The sequence below is a fragment of the Tachysurus vachellii genome, chromosome 24, assembly GCF_030014155.1.
Source record: "Tachysurus vachellii isolate PV-2020 chromosome 24, HZAU_Pvac_v1, whole genome shotgun sequence".
Classification (NCBI taxonomy): domain Eukaryota; kingdom Metazoa; phylum Chordata; class Actinopteri; order Siluriformes; family Bagridae; genus Tachysurus; species Tachysurus vachellii.
Window position 1 is genome coordinate 15,558,133 of NC_083483.1, and position 16,152 is coordinate 15,574,284.

Consider the following 16,152-nt stretch of genomic DNA (forward strand, 5'->3'; position numbering starts at 1 on the left):
ATTTTATTATTACAATGAGCTTCACTCTCTTGTAATTCCCTCCACTAGATGTTGGATTGTGTCTTTGTGGATTAGTGATCATTCAGCTACAAGAGCGTTAGTGAGATCAGACTCTGATGTTGGGATGTTGAGGAGACTCCAGATTTGTGCATTTATCAGATTATTAAATCAAAATCAAGTATCTTGGCTCAACACTCAGGATAAATAGTACATGTTAATAACTCTGCACATGTACAAAAATATCTGTAAAAAAAAGTGCAAAAAATAAACACCCCAAATAAATATTTACCAGTAACAGTAACGTCGTCAATCTGTCAATTCTGCATTTGACCAACTAATTAGAAATACACGATGGATTAAATGTGTATACGTGTGTGTTGAAAATAGAACAATGGAGCATTTTCAATGCTAACACCTCACTATTGCAAAGTGAACTAGCTTCATTACATGCAAGTTTTAAATTAAATTTAAGTCTCGTAAAACCAGATGTTTTAGTTAAATGTTACTGTGTTTATTGGCAAAACCTGATTAGACATCAAATTATTTCCCTGTACCTTGATTACAGTACACATTAGTTTACTCGCATCACCCATTTCCTTACACAAATCTCCATGAAGAATGCTGCAATGTTTATTTTGTTCACTATATGACCAAAAGTATGTGCACCCCTGACCATCACACACAAATGCAGTTGGTAAGACTTCCCACTAGATGCTGGATTGTGTCTTTGTGGATTAATGATCATTCAGCTACAGAGCATCAGTGAGATCAGACTCTGATGTTGAGGAGACTGCAGTTCCAGTTCTTCCCAAAGGTGTTCAGTGAGGTTGAGACAGAGTCAGGGCTTAGTGCAGGACACTCGAGATCTTCTCTTCAACCTTCACCTTCAGACCATGGAGATCTTCATGGAGCTGCTTTGTGTACAGGGACATTGTCATGATGGAACAGTGTCTGAGTTTCTTAGTTCCAGTGAAGAGAAATTGTAAGCTTACAGACACAGAGACTTTCAGTATGACTTTCAGTGTGCTGCAGACTTTGTGGCAACAGTTTGGGGAAGACGCACATATAAATGTGATGGACAGGTGATTTATTGAGGCCATGAATATGATTGCTACCAAAAACCTGTAAATGAGAATGAATGTAAAGGCCCAGACCAATGAAAATGTGTCAGAAATGTGAACAACTTAGTTAAAGATTTTTAAATATGATAAAAAAAAATATATTTTCTTTCACATGTAGATACTCAAATCATTGATGATTCCATAAATGTCTCATATGTGGGGAGATATTATTTTTTAAAATTAAAGTCAGGAAGGCCTTAGACAACATAAAAATAAATAAATAAATAAATGGTCACAATGTATCTGACTTCTATGAAAAGAAACTAAAAGGCAACATTTACAATTGTGGTATTTACACAAGTAAAACTTTATTGGAATGATTCTTGTGGTGCAAAATATTTTTTTTTCCGCCATGTCTTCAGTTAGTAAATGATGCTGTAGAATTTGAAGAGTTAACCTACTTGTGCATTACAAAATTCAGAGAAGAAGCCAGTTTCACTTTACCCGTCTGCCGAGGAAGAACATACTTTACCAGCTAAGGAAATGATTTATGGAGTTTATAAAAGGGAAGAAAGATGTACAGCCAACGAGCTGAGACTCAGGAGAGCCAAGGTTCGAAATGAAACGGTAGAAAGTTGCTCATTTTGGCATGTCATTGGACTTGTCCTCTCACAATCATTCAAATGCAAGTCAAATTGCTTTACTTGGGCACCTGAATGTAAATAACACATGGAAAATACTAAGTGCATCCTCACCATCTCACTCTCTTTCAGTCTACTGCTCATTTCCCCTCCCACACATTCCTGCTCGTGGAGGAAGATCTGTCTGCAAACCAATGGGCATGTCATAAAGCCATATGAACCCAAGCATGAACACTATTCAAATGCTTGAGTTTCATACAGAATTAAAAAAAAATAGTACAAATCATTGGTTCTCTCAGATAAATAAGAAACATTTATAAATATGGTGTAAACATCCTGTCAGTATATACTGACAGGTTAGTTTCTGTTATCCAGTGGACCAAGAAAATTTTTTTTTTGAAGGCTTTTCTATATATTGACTCAAAGACACGCCCACCTTCACATCTATGGCCCACTCAGTGTTGCTCTACTAAAATCACTGAATTTACACAAATACACTCAAACATACACCTTCTGTAGTCTGGGATCTGCAGACAGACCTGACTGGAATGCTGTTGTGATTTTGTGGATAACCTGAGGATAACTGGATGGATCTTCACATCAGTCATGCTTTTTGTCTCCTCACTAAATGGTGAGATTAGAGCAGTCCAATATATAAAGAGAAAACAAATAAAAACAGCAATCTGTTCGTGGTGCACTTGAGCCACTGAAGTCTTAAGTCGTTTCTAAACTCTGCTTAAAATGAGCAGGATACCAGGTTAAAACAGACCCTTAAAAGTTTCAATGTAAAAACTCCTTTATAAAGCAAACACTGTTCACTGTTCCAGTATATTGTGTTCAAAAGATTTAGCCGTTAAAAATTACAATTCTTAACGTCATTCAGCCAATTCGCACCAAAAGAGTTTTGTCCACTAGCACTACTGTACCATTGCGCATTCAGACATTTGTGCTCTTATTTCTCAATTTGTTAACTTAAAAAAGTGAATCACACCATTCAGCAAACCATCAACACAACATTCTAATTGCACCAAAATATTGAAGAGTGACAGCGCAGATTTAAAACAACATACTATCGCTTAAATTTAAGACGTAAAATAGCACAAAAGTTTCTTCTGAAGGCACAAACATAGCACAATTGAATTTTCATATCAAATTTCCACTGAGTCTCCAATTAACAATCCGGGATGGTGAGGACTAACAGGTTCATCCTCCAAGCTAGAGCGCTAGTTCTGTATACATGAGCTGTGATTGATGACACTGATCTGATTGCCACTCAGTGTTATTTGAATGTTGACAGCCCACAGTGTTACACAATTCATTAAAATATTGCTTAATAAGTAAATAAATCAGGCTGCTTTCACACTATTTTTTCTCAATCCGTCAGTGCATATTTTACATGTAATCCATCAGCAAGGCAGGCAGAATTCAGCAATGTTAAAAAAGAGCTGCCTTTAATGTTTTCTGGTCACAACATAATTTCAAAAGAATTTCAGAAAAACACTGAGTCACATCAAGCACCCAATGTGAGACCAATCAGGATGCTAGTTGGTGGTGACTTTAAAGAATATTCTCATGATTTTCTGACTCCAAAGCTACAGCAAATTCAAACAACCCCCTCATCTCCAGATTCACACCAATCAGAGTTCCATCTACATGGGTGATAATAAAAAATCTAGAGTGCAAGCTAGGCTAGTTAGCCACTACTATTAGGAACATTGTTTACTGTGTGCATATTTTCTAACTCCCTTTTTTCATATCAGCACAAAAGGTGCTTTTATATCTGATCAGTTACTTTCCTGTATGTTAATTCATTCACATACCATCAGAGTTCCAGCTGTAAACAATACTGACCCATCATCATGTAAAAACAAAACAAAAATGTGATGTGTTCAGTTTTTTCTTAAATTAAATTAAATGTAACAGTGTGAAAGTGTGAAAGCAGCATAAAACAGCAAAAATGTCTCTTTTTTATGGAAATCTTGCAGAAATAGCCAATGGTTGGGCGACTGTGACATCACAACTGATACAAATAAAAAGTTTTCATTCATTTTCTGATCAATACGCCATATCGAATTTACACCCAGCAATGAGTTTGTAGAGTCAGCTTGTAGAGCGGAAGCATTGAAACTTAACTTTTAACATTCCTGATATATTCTCCAGCAGCACGGAAACAGCGGTTAACCAACAAAAACACAAATCCCTTCAGGAAAAAAATGTAAATGAAAGTGTAATGTCAGGTTTTGTTCTCTGTAACCTCCTCACGTTTTAAAGGGCACGGAGTGCACATGCTCCTGAACTTCAGCAGACTCATATACATTAATCGACTAACTACCATCAAGCTCTGTCGAAGAGCTCTGGCTCATGGCACATTTTCTGTACATAACACTTTAGAGACCAATGCTGAGATGCAGGCAGATCCAGGGACAAATAATAATAATAATAATAATAATAATAATAATAATAATAATAATAATAATAATAATAATAAGCTCTATACTCAACTATAAACATTACAGAATCATGGCTTTTTCTCATCATCATACTTTCAATGCATTAAACCAGTACAGCAACACACAGGCCTAAAAAGAAACACAAAGCTTTAAAATATGTCACAACAGTCTGTGGTGAAGATGCCGGGCGGAGTCGAGCTCTCCTGAGGTGAGGACTCATTGAATGCGTCCCTGTCGCTGTGACGAACCGCATGTAGACAGAAGTAAAAGAGCAACAATAAATGTGATCAACATGAACGATTAAACGGGATGGCAAAGGCAACTGTGTCTGTCCTTTTGGCTCGTCACTGTACTCCTTTAAGCTGCTTGCACTGATTCTACACACATAAAAATACATCCATCATGCTAATTCTCGCTTGCTCATCACGCCTGGCTGCGCTAGAAGTCGGCAAACTCTTTAGAACACTTCTCAGTGAGGGACACTCGGATCTCCTCTTCCTCATAGTCATCAAAGTTGCTGGTATCCCCTGGACCCCTGCACTTAGGGATAAATGGAGCCTCAACCTAAAACCCACACACACACACACACACACACAGTTCAGCATTCTTTTTGTCAGTCCACACTAGCAGGTGTGGCCTCTGTGTCTCAGTGAAGGAGGTGTGGCCTATATGTCTCAGTGAAGTAGGTGTGACCGCTGTGTCTCAGTCTCAGCGAAAGAGGTGTGGTCTCTGTGTCTCAGTGAAGAAGGTGTGACCTCTGTGTCTCAGTGAAGAAGGTTTGGCCCCTGTGTCTCAGTGAAGAAGGTGTGGCCCCTGTGTCTCAGTGAAGAAGGTGTGGCCTCTGTGTCTCAGTGAAAAAGGTGTGGCCCCTGTGTCTCAGTGAAGGAGGTGTGACCTCTGTATCTCAGTGAAGGAGGTGTGGCCTCTGTGTCTCAGTCTTAGTGAAAGGGGTGTGGCCTCTGTGTTTCAGTCTAAATGAATTAGGTGTGGCCTCTGTGTCTTAGTAAAGGAGGTGTGGCCTATGGGTCTCAGTCTTAGTGAAGGAGGTGTGGCCTCTGTCTGTCATTGAAGGAGGTGTGGCCTCTGTGTCTCAGTGAAGGAGGTGTAACCTCTGTGTCTCAGTGAAAAAGGTGTGGCCTCTGTGTATCAGTGAAGGAGGTGTGGCCCCTGTGTCTCAGTGAAGGAGGTGTGGCCTCTGTGTCTCACTGAAGGAGGTGTGACCTCTGTGTCTCATTCTCAGTGAAAGAGTTGTGGCCTCTGTGTCTCAGTGAAGTAGGTGTGGCCACTGTGTCTCAGTGAAGAAGGTGTGACCTCTGTATCTCAGTGAAGTAGGTGTGGCCTCTGGGTCTCAGTCTCAGTGAAAGAGGTGTGGCTTTGAGTTTTAATGATTGCATTGGTAGCCTACTGTTTGTACAACTGCCTGCATGCCTGTGTTGGGTAAGTAAATTAGCATAATAGAGTGTGTATGTCTGTGTGTGCATATCAGTGTGTGTGTATGTATGTCAGTGTGTGTATGTCAGTGTGTGTGTATGTCAGTGTGTGTGTATGTATGTCAGTGTGTGTGTACATCAGTGTGTGTGTGCCTCACCCTCTTCTGGTAGATGGAAATCCAGTCAGTGGTGGAGAACCACTTGTGCCCTTTGATGTCGTTGACACCATTTTTCAGGTTGCCATAGCGCTTGGTGAGGTCGACCTGCAGCAGGTTGCGCAGAAGCTCCTTTAAATCTGAACTGAAGTGTGAGGGAAAGCGCACCTGCACACACACAGAGACACACACATTCACACACAGTGTTTCTAATGGTGAACATTTTTTCTATATCAAGCAACATAAGATATATTTAACTAAAGGATTTAGAAAGCACAGATTCACTTATTCTTGTGGACTCGTTGTCACCTTTCCTGAGACGATCTTCTCATAGATGTGGATTGGCTGATCTGCAAAAAATGGAGGATACCCAGCTGCCATCTCGTACACAAGCACACCCAGAGCCCACCAGTCCACTGCTTTATTATAACCCTGAGAGATAGAACACAAGGGAGTGAGTGTGAGAAAATAACACAACACAACATTTAGCATTTAGCGCATTTTACAGTTACCTCATGTGGATATGTGACATAGGATTGGTCTTAGCTCAATCTCATAATTCCACTCTAAACCTAAGGTTTTGTTTTCTATCATTAAATCCGTGACAAATCCTTCTGTTAAATCTATGCCTGTTTCCTCTGTTGCTGTCTGTGAAGGCTTTTCGAGATTCTTTAGTGACAAAATCACTAAACTAAGACTAAGTGTTCACCCCACTATAACTCCTATCTCTTCCCCAATCACATCAAAGGTCTCTGCATTTTTTAAAGCTTTTGAGCTCATCAATCTCCAGCAACTGAAGGAGGTGATTGTCAACCTCACGCCCTCATTTTGTCCTAGCGACATAATTCACCCAAAATTTTTAAATCAAATCTTTCACTCAATTGGTCCAGGCCTGCTGTCTCTGATCAACAAGTGCCTGCAAACTGGCTCAGTCCCTGCCAACCTTAAGGTTGCCACTGTTACTCCCTTGCTCAAGAAGCCTTCACTGGACCCCTCCATTCAAAAAAACTTTCGACCTATCTCTGGCTTGCCTTTCACGTCAAAAATTCTGGAGAAAATTGTGCTAAATCAACTCCAAAGTTTTCTGAATAACAATTGTATCTATGAGGTCTTTCAATCGGGTTTTAAGTCTGCTCACAGTACTGAGTCTGCCCTTTTGAGAGTTTTAAATGACATCTACCTTTCTACTGACTCCGGAGACTCTGTGGTTCTTATTCTCTTAGATTTATCAGCTGCTTTTGATACCATAGACCACTCCCTTTTATTATCAAGGCTCGAGACCTGGGTAGGTCTAAAAGATAATGTTTTGAGCTGGTTTCAATCATACCTAACTGACAGAAAGTTCATAGTGAAACTGGGTAACTTTTCCTCCTCCCCCGCCGCGCTGTCCTGTGGCCTTCCACAAGGCTCAATTTTAGCTCCCTCTCTGTTCTCGTTATACATGCTACCCCTGGGCTCTATTTTCCGGAAACATGATGTATCCTTTCATTTCTATGCTGATGACACTCAGATCTACTTACCAATTAGGAAAAATAGCCCTTTAGCAATCTCATCTCTTCTAAAATGTTTAGAAGAGGTTAAAGTATGGCTGGCACAAAATTTTCTGTTTTTAAATGAAGAAAAGACTGAGGTAATAATGTTTAGCCCAAATGAGAACTCTCAGTCCTCTAGCATCAACCTAGAGAGTTTATCTGTTTTTAGATCTTCACGGGTGCAGAATCTTGGCATCTTTATTGATCAGCACTTAAAATTTGACAAACACATCTCGTCTGTTATTGGGTCTAGCTTTTACCAACTGCGGATTCTCTCCAAAATTAAACATTTTCTTACCCCAAAGACTTTAGAAATGGCTGTTCATGCGTTTGTAACCTCTCGCTTAGATTACTGTAACTCTTTATATTGCGGTATATCTAAAACTCAGATTACACGTCTCCAGCTCGTTCAAAATGCTGCTGCCAGATTTCTCTCTAGCTGTCGCAAACATGAACACATCACTCCCATTCTTAAATCTCTACACTGGCTGCCGATTTCGCAGAGAATAGATTTTAAGATTTTACTCTTTGTCTATAAGTCTCTCCATAATACCGCTCCTCTCTATTTATCTGAACTCCTTCATCCCTATTTTCCAATTAGAAGTCTTCGTTCATCTGACCAGGCCATGTTGGTGGTTCCTCGTGTACGGCTCAAGCGTAGAGGTGAGCGAGCTTTTTCTGTGGCCGGTCCTAGACTATGGAACTCCCTGCCACTAGAGATTAGGACGGCACCCACCATATCTAGTTTTAAGTCCATGCTAAAGACCCACTTATTTTCTCTAGCCTTTTCATGATTTGCCCAGGGGTTTATGTCTGTTTATATCCGGTTTATGGTTTTATTTATCTCACCTTCTTTTACACTGGTTATTTTATTTATTATTTATTGATTTTTTATATATATTTACATATATACATATATATATATTTTTTTTAAGAATTCTTATTTTAGTTTCTTGAACTACTTTGTGCATGTGTGTATTCTTAAGTGTATGTGTGTGTATGTCAAACGCACTGTGAAGCACTTTGGTCAGCCATGTGGCTGTTTGTAAATGTGCTATACAAATAAAGTTGAACTTGAACTTGAACTTGAACTCATCATACCTCAATTTTATAGAAACATAAACAGCACTAATACTTACTTTACTCAGGATGATCTCCGGGGCCAGGTACTCAGGCGTGCCGCACAGCGTCCATGTGCGACCTTTAACACGCTTTGCAAAGCCAAAGTCTGTCACCTGTACATACAAACACACGCCACACTGTTAATCCCTACACTGAGCACCAAAAACATTTAATCTTTTCTAACTCTACCTCTTCCTTTAAGAATAATGATTTCGAGAGTAACAAAGAGAAATGTGGTTGCATTATTCTGCAGTGCTCTGTGCAGGCATTAGAGGGCAGCAGAATTCAGTTCAATCGTGACCAAACTCTCATCACACACTGTATCCTTATGTTTCAGTCACAGCACAACGTTTTGTGGGGGGACAAAAAAGACTGAATTTTGATGTGAAAAATATTTTAAATTACTCCCTGAAATAAATGATACTTGGACAGAGCCAAAGAAATTGGATTTGTTAAATATGACCAAAACCACTTAAACTGAAAAAAAAAAACATTTACCAAATTTGTGATCATTTGATAATTCGTATTTGTCATGAAACGTATTTGTCCTTTTCCCTTCTCTGGAGAGCCTCAATGCATTTAAAGAGTATCTTGCATTTCTGGTAAAAGATCCTAGTGTGTTTCTTCAAGAGAAGAAAAAGGAAAATCACCAATAACTGTCACAATTCACTAATCAGAGCTTTACAGACAATTAAATAAGATTTGAAGAAAATAATGAAAGTGTGTCTGTGTGTGAATGAGAGAGGGAGAGAGACAGTGAGTGAGATAGAGAGAGAGAGAGAGAGAGAGAGAGAGAGAGACCTGTATGTAGCCCTGCTGGTCGATGAGGAGGTTTTCTGGTTTCAGATCTCTGTAGATGAGATCCAGAGCATGAAGGTACTCAAACGTCAGAACTATCTGAGATGCATAAAACCGAGCATGAGGTTCACTGTTTGAACAGAAAGGCAAAGAGAAACACAGACAGACAGACATAGACAGAGAGAGAGGTAACTTGTTTAGTTTATCATGGAGGTATAATTTTTGCACTTTTGTATCCTTTTTTATGCTTATTGTTCTTTGAGTGTCTGAATAATAAAAAGCTAATTAGTATATATATATATATATATATATATATATATATATATATATATATATATATATATATATATAAAAAACGTCATCTGACAATCCGCATTACCACTAGGGGAAGACACGACAGAATCATGTACCAATAAAATGACTGCACTCAGTTAAATAATCATAATGGAAAGGTGGATGAAAATATAACACTTTAAGAATGTTTAAACAACAGCTGATAAAATTCATCATCATAAAAATGTTTAATTTCTTGATCTGCGTAAAAGGCAAACATGCGTAGTGTGTGTCTCACCTGAACCTGCCGATCCTGCGCAAGTGTGAAAACATCTCTCCTCCCTGTACATACTCCATCACCATGTACAGGTTAGTGTTGTCCTACACACAATATTTATAACACCATGTTTGATACACCACCCATTTACTACACCAGAGTCTCTGTATTACAGTAGAGACAACACACACCTTAAAGGAGTACTCAAGTTGTACTATAAAAGGAAAACTGACAGCCTGCAGGATGCGTTTCTCATTAAGCGTGTGTTCAATCTGCTTCAACTTTACCACCTGAGAGAGAGGGGAGAGAGAGAGGTGGCTGGTGAAGTGTTATTGCATCACAAAATATTTAAGACAACCAAGTTCTGATATTCACAAGTAGGGGGCAGGGTTTGTGTTTCTAATTTGCACAATAATACAACATGGATTCCCTGCTGAGTGTAAATGTGCAGGCACTTTTTTCTATTCATATTTTAATCTAAAAAAATTAATTTGCTGTCTTTAAAACAGGTTCAAGGTGACATTCTGATGGGCTTTGTAAGCTTTGTACCTTCTGCTTGTTGAGGATCTTCATAGCGTAGTGCTGGCTATTCTCCCGGTGCCTCACGAGCATCACACGGCCAAACGAGCCTGTTCCCAGAGTCTTGAGCAAATCAAACTGATCCAGAGCTGCGGTATTCTGAATGAACACACACACAAACACACACACACACACACACACACACACACACACAAATACACACACACACAATGATTCAAGTCATACCGAACCAGTACAGAAAAAAACACCCACATATAATGACAAATATCTGTAATACATAATAATAAATGCAGACAATCATTACACATGACACAATGTTTTATAATGAAATCTTTAAGCACAATATAGGAGTTTGGGCCAGTACTGCTCTGCTCATTTTATTTTAAAAATATTTAGCTGAATTATAACATGCTAGCTACGTGTACTATTAACTCCTACTACTGATCTTTTTTCCATTTTCAAATAGAAGTCAAATGTTGCAGAGACACACCAACAACACCAATACAAGTGTCTCCATAGGAAATAAAAAATGCAGCAAAACTGTAACATGCTGCGGACCAAAATACCATTAAAAAAGATATATTTAAAACACACAGAAGTAGACGACAGAGCAAACAAAGTCTGTTAAACCCATTGACCATGAAAGATGCACACTGCAGGCAGATGATAAGTAGGAGTGTGTTTGTGTGTGGCTGTGCTTGTTGAAAAAGAAAAGATGTGACTGATGGATGCACGGCTGTAATATAAAGTGCATTTCTGTTTAAAACAATCAATCAACCAAAATTCAGACAGGGTAGTTAGTTGTCACTCTGTAGCATGAACGTGACATAGCTCCCGTATTTTCAATTTTTTCAGCACAAACACAGACAGGAACTGTACCATGTGTGAAATATGTGTAAAAACATCAGAGTTTCATGGCTGTGTGTTGGTTTGTCATTACTTTCATACATGCTGAGACTCTTACCTGAGCGGGATTCTCCCATTTCCTGAGGAAGTCTTCCCTGGCAAGGGCCAAGAACTCTTTAACTATGGAAGAATCACATAAAACTCTGTCACAAACATATACTATATGACCAAGAGTATGTGCACCTCTGACCATTATAACTGGTTACATACCTGTTTTTCCCCCATACTCTTATCACAAAGTCTGAAGTACACAAAATTATAAGTTAGTTTACAATTTCTCTTCACTGGAACTAAGAGACTCAGACACTGTTCCATCATGACAATGTCCCTGTACACAAAAGCAGCTCCATGAAGATCTCCATGGTGTGCAGGTGAAGGTTGGAGTGAAGAACTCGAGTGTCCTGCACTGAGCCCTGACTCTGACTCAACCCCACTGAACACCTTTGGGATGAACTGGAACTGGAGTCTCCTCAACATCCCAACATCAGAGTCTGTTCTCATTGATGCTCTGTAGCTGCATGATCACTAATCCACAAAGACACAATCCAACATCTAGTGGGAAGTCTTACCAACCACATTTGTGTGTGATGGTCAGGGGTGCACACACTTTTGGTCATATAGTGAACAAAATAAACATTGCAGCATTCTTCATGAAGATTTGTGTAAGGAAATGGGTGATGCGAGTAAACTAATGTGTACTGTAATCAAGGTACAGGGAAATAATTTGATGTCTAATCAGGTTTTGCCAATAAACACAGTAACATTTAACTAAAACATCTGGTTTTACAAGCCTTAAATTTAATTTAGAACTTGCATGTAATGAAGCTAGTTTACTTTGCAATAGTGAGGTGTTAGCATTGAAAATGCTCCATTGTTCTATTTTCAACACACACGTATACACATTTAATCCATCGTGTATTTCTAATTAGTTGGTCAGATTCAGAATTGCCAGATTGACGACGTTACTCATTCATTCATTCATCTTCTACCGCTTATCCGAACTACCTCGGGACACGGGGGGCCTGTGCCTATCTCAGGCGTCATCGGGCATCAAGGCAGGATACACCCTGGATGGAGTGCCAACCCATCACAGGGCACACACACTCTCATTCACTCACGCAATCACACGCTACGGACAATTTTCCAGAGATGCCAATCAACCTACCATGCATGTCTTTGGACAGGGGGAGGAAACCGGAGTACCCGGAGGAAACCCACGAGGCACGGGGAGAACATGCAAACTCCACTCACACAAGACGGAGATGGGAATCGAACCCCCAACCCTGGAGGTGTGAGGCGAACGTGCTAATCACTATGCCACCGTGCCCCCCGACGACGTTACTGTTACTGGTAAATATTTATTTGGGGTGTTTACTTTTGCACTTTTTTTTACAGATATTTTTGTACACGTGAGGAGTTATTAACATGTACTATTTATCCTGAGTGTTGAGCCAAGATACTTGATTTTGATTTAATAATCTGATAAAAGCACAAATCAATTGATCAGATTAACAGTGTGCTTGTAAACATACTACTTGATGAATTTGTTTAAGTGTAAGTATAAAGATCAGCTTATGTTGTTTCATCTGAGATGATTACCAAATTAATTTGTTGCACAATTTTAATAGCAGAAAACATCCCAGTGAATCGGATGGCTGGCTCATTTACATATTGCTGTTTAAATCTACCTGAATTTTTAATTGCCTCATTTTCACAGGAAAATCTGAATTTTCAACTGCTGTAAATGTGCATATGCAAATGAGTACAAGGTGTTAAACTTTCAGCTCTTGTCCTGGATTTCCAGGATGCAAATAGATTTTCTTGACCTGAAATTTGCCCTACCTGGTTTGTTTTTTGGAACCTCAATTTCATTTGCATTTCTGTATTTCTTTAAAATATAAAAATTCATATATTTTTAAATTTTATTTGTACTTGAAATTTCTTCCGCCCAATTATAATAAAATATGTAAGGCTCCTTGCCATTATAAGCAATACAAATTATTAAGAGAGATCAGAGAGATGAAGAAAAAGAGAGGGAAGAGGGAAGAAGGGAGACATACAGAAAGATAAAGGGAGAGATAGAGAGTTATGAAGAAAGATACAGAAGGATGAGAGAGAAAGAGAAAGAGAGAGAGAGAGAGAGAGAGAGAGAGAGAGAGAGAGAGAGAGAGAGAGATGAAGGGAGAAATATTAAGATCCAGATATAGATGGATGAAGGGACAGATAAAGAGGGATAAAGGGAGGGAGGAATTAGAGAGAGATACAGAAAGATAGATGAAGACGCACCGCTTTCCATCTCGTTTCCCCTCCTGGCGGCCGGCGTGTTGCCCATGACTGGGAGTCCCAGCTCGATTATCCTTCTCTCCACCAATCTGGATTTGGAGACGAATTGTTTGCAACGAAACCACAAGGATGAATCAAATCCTGTTTTAGACGCAAGCGATATCTTTAACTCAGGTTAAGGGCCGCCGCGCACCATCCATCCGCATCAGGCCGGAGAGATCCCGGGCCCCGACGGCCCCTTTGCGCCGTCCTTCGCCCCGATTTCCACACTGTTTTGGTGTCTTCTGCAGATGATACGTCGGTCCAGTCCCTTTCGGGCCTCTCCGAAAAATCCGTAATTAAAATCGGTCATGAAAAATACGCTAGAGCAGAAACAGCATCATCACGGAAGGATGCAACCAGGCGACCGTTTCGCTTCCATGTCCCGCCTCTGCGCACAGACCATTGGCTTCGTTTGACGTCGACAGACAGGTGGAAAGAGCGATGTGATTGGACGCAAACGTGGGCGCAACGATGATTGTAGTTATGCCATCGATCAGACAGGTTCCGCCCCCGTTAGAAACAGTTAAAGATAAGAGTTTCCAACAATCAGACATATCTAGTAGACATTATCTAATCTATAACCTCAAAAGTATGTGCAACCCTGACCATCACAACGTAACGAGGTTATTCCACAAATTGTTGCCATATATGTGGAAGCACACATATATAATGTGTATATAATGTCTTTATGTGCTGCAGAATTTCAAATTCTCTTAAATGGAACTGAGGCCCAAACCTGTGCTCACAGCCAGACTCCAAAATCTAGTGAAAAGCCTTCCCAAAAGAGTGTAGCTTATCTAGAAATCTGAAGAAATCTGAAATGGGATGTTCAACAAACACATATGGATATCGTGGTCAGGTGTCCATATACTTTTCACCAGACCCTGTATGTTATGTGTGCTATGATGTTGGACTATTGAACAGAATGCAAATTTGAATCTTACAACTACCAAGCTGCTAGGCCCTTAAACAAGGATCTTAACTCTCAACTGCTCAGCTGGAAAAAGATGAATGTAAGTTGATCTGGATAAGATCATCTGCTAAATGCTGTGAATGTAAATGTAGAACGAATGAAAATGGACGCTTCAGTCTGTAGCCATTAAAATTATGCCTCACAACTGGCCATTAGAGCATAAACATATTTAAATTACACACACACACACACACACACACACACACACACACACATATATATATATATATATATATATATATATATATATATATATATATATATATATATATACATATAGTGATGCATATAGTGATATATATATATATATATATATATATATATATATATATATATATATATATATATATATATATATATATATATATATATATATATAGTGATGCAGTTTGTGGCATCCAAAATCAAAGCATCTATCAAAGAGTTCTCAAAAAGTTAAATATAGAAATATAGAACACTGAAAAATGTAATATTATGTGAAATGCATTGAAGAGACAAAGAAAAAAAAATGTGTAAAAACAATAATCAACCTGATTTAATAAGGAAAAAAAAACAATTGCAGTATTTGTGGTTGTATTTGTAATTATCATTACTCATGGCCATTGTCTTGGAAATATATCTTACAAGAGCTTTTGTCTGTAAATCCCCTGAAAACTTTTAGACACCCTGTAAGGCAGCCATGCATAAAGTCTAATTATAACTGAAATTATTGCAGTTAACAGATAATGGCAGATTATTAATATAATAGTTCATCATTTAATTTTGCTTAATTAACTTAATGAATCATTAAATTTGTTGAATTTTAGACCAGCATTGTGTCAGTGAGTATGTGAATGTGTGTATATATGTGTGTGGGAGGGACCATGGGCTTAGCGCTCTTCTTCTGACTTCCTTCAGAGCAGTGTCTCATTATCTATTGAAATGCTGTATATAGTATATTAGTATATATATTTATATAAGTATACTTGTATACTTGTATGAACTTGTATGAATGGATTGAGTGACGAAGAGTGACTAAGAATCCTAATGCTATAGTTCTAACTACATATTGCAAGTGAGTTGATGAAAGTTAAAGAGAAGTCGTATAGGAAATGTGGCAAATTTATAAAATCATTGTGGAGCACAAAGGAAATTAAGAAAATATATGAAAACAAAAGACACTGGCAATGAGCAGAAAAGGCTCAACAGCACATTGGTGGTTCTGTCACATGTTCGCTAATGCAGAGGGATCCAGACAAAGTTCAAACAAATCAGAAGAAACACAGATTATAAAAGGTGCTGGTTTTCCTTTAGTGATGAGTGTGTGATGATAAAAAAAAAGTCAGATTTGCTGACTAAGGATAACAAGCTACAATCACAAGTGACTTAGATGGATTCATAGGTGAAGACAAATAAAATATTGATGCTGCATGAGCTGCATTAGAGGCAAACAAACCATTTGCAATATACAAAGAGAAGCTTGGTGCAATTATTCAGGCACTGATAACATCACTAATGACAATATGGACACAGTAATCATGGAGCAGTGAAACAAACTTTTCCCATGAAATAAGAGCTGCACAGTCAATAATATAATATAAGTGGTAGAAAATGAATGAATGAATAATAATAATAATAATAATAATAATAATAATAATAATAATAATAATAATAATAATAAAAATAATAA

At 38.5% G+C, this 16,152-nt stretch overlaps 1 protein-coding gene across 3 annotated transcripts; it reads right to left on the reverse strand.

Annotated features, from left to right (window-relative positions):
• Positions 1–1,457: 1,457 nt before the first annotated feature.
• On the reverse strand, positions 1,458–13,877 carry prkacab (protein kinase, cAMP-dependent, catalytic, alpha, genome duplicate b). Of its 3 annotated transcripts, XM_060860552.1 has the most exons (10): positions 13,472–13,877; positions 11,244–11,305; positions 10,289–10,417; positions 9,931–10,029; positions 9,761–9,843; positions 9,193–9,319; positions 8,409–8,504; positions 6,047–6,169; positions 5,741–5,905; positions 1,458–4,716 (listed from the first exon to the last, which is right to left on the reverse strand). In XM_060860552.1, the coding sequence occupies exons 1-10, from the start codon at positions 13,515–13,517 to the stop codon at positions 4,591–4,593; spliced, it is 1,056 nt and encodes a 351-aa protein (XP_060716535.1). In that variant the 5' UTR covers positions 13,518–13,877; the 3' UTR covers positions 1,458–4,590. The 3 variants fall into 3 exon arrangements, with proteins under 3 accessions (XP_060716535.1, XP_060716536.1, XP_060716537.1); XM_060860553.1 differs by lacking the exon at positions 9,931–10,029; XM_060860554.1 differs by lacking the exon at positions 1,458–4,716 and having other exon boundaries at positions 5,783–5,905; positions 6,023–6,169.
• Positions 13,878–16,152: the final 2,275 nt, after the last annotated feature.

Coding starts and splice junctions, on each gene's coding strand:
- prkacab (XM_060860552.1), bottom strand. CDS start 13,517: ATGGGCAACACGCCGGCCGCCAGGAGGGGAAACGAGATGGAAAGCG. Junction 10,418..11,243: donor AATGGGAGAATCCCGCTCAG/GTAAGAGTCTCA, acceptor GTGTTCATTCAG/AATACCGCAGCTCTGGATCA. Junction 9,320..9,760: donor CGCAGGATCGGCAGGTTCAG/GTGAGACACACA, acceptor CTGTTCAAACAG/TGAACCTCATGCTCGGTTTT.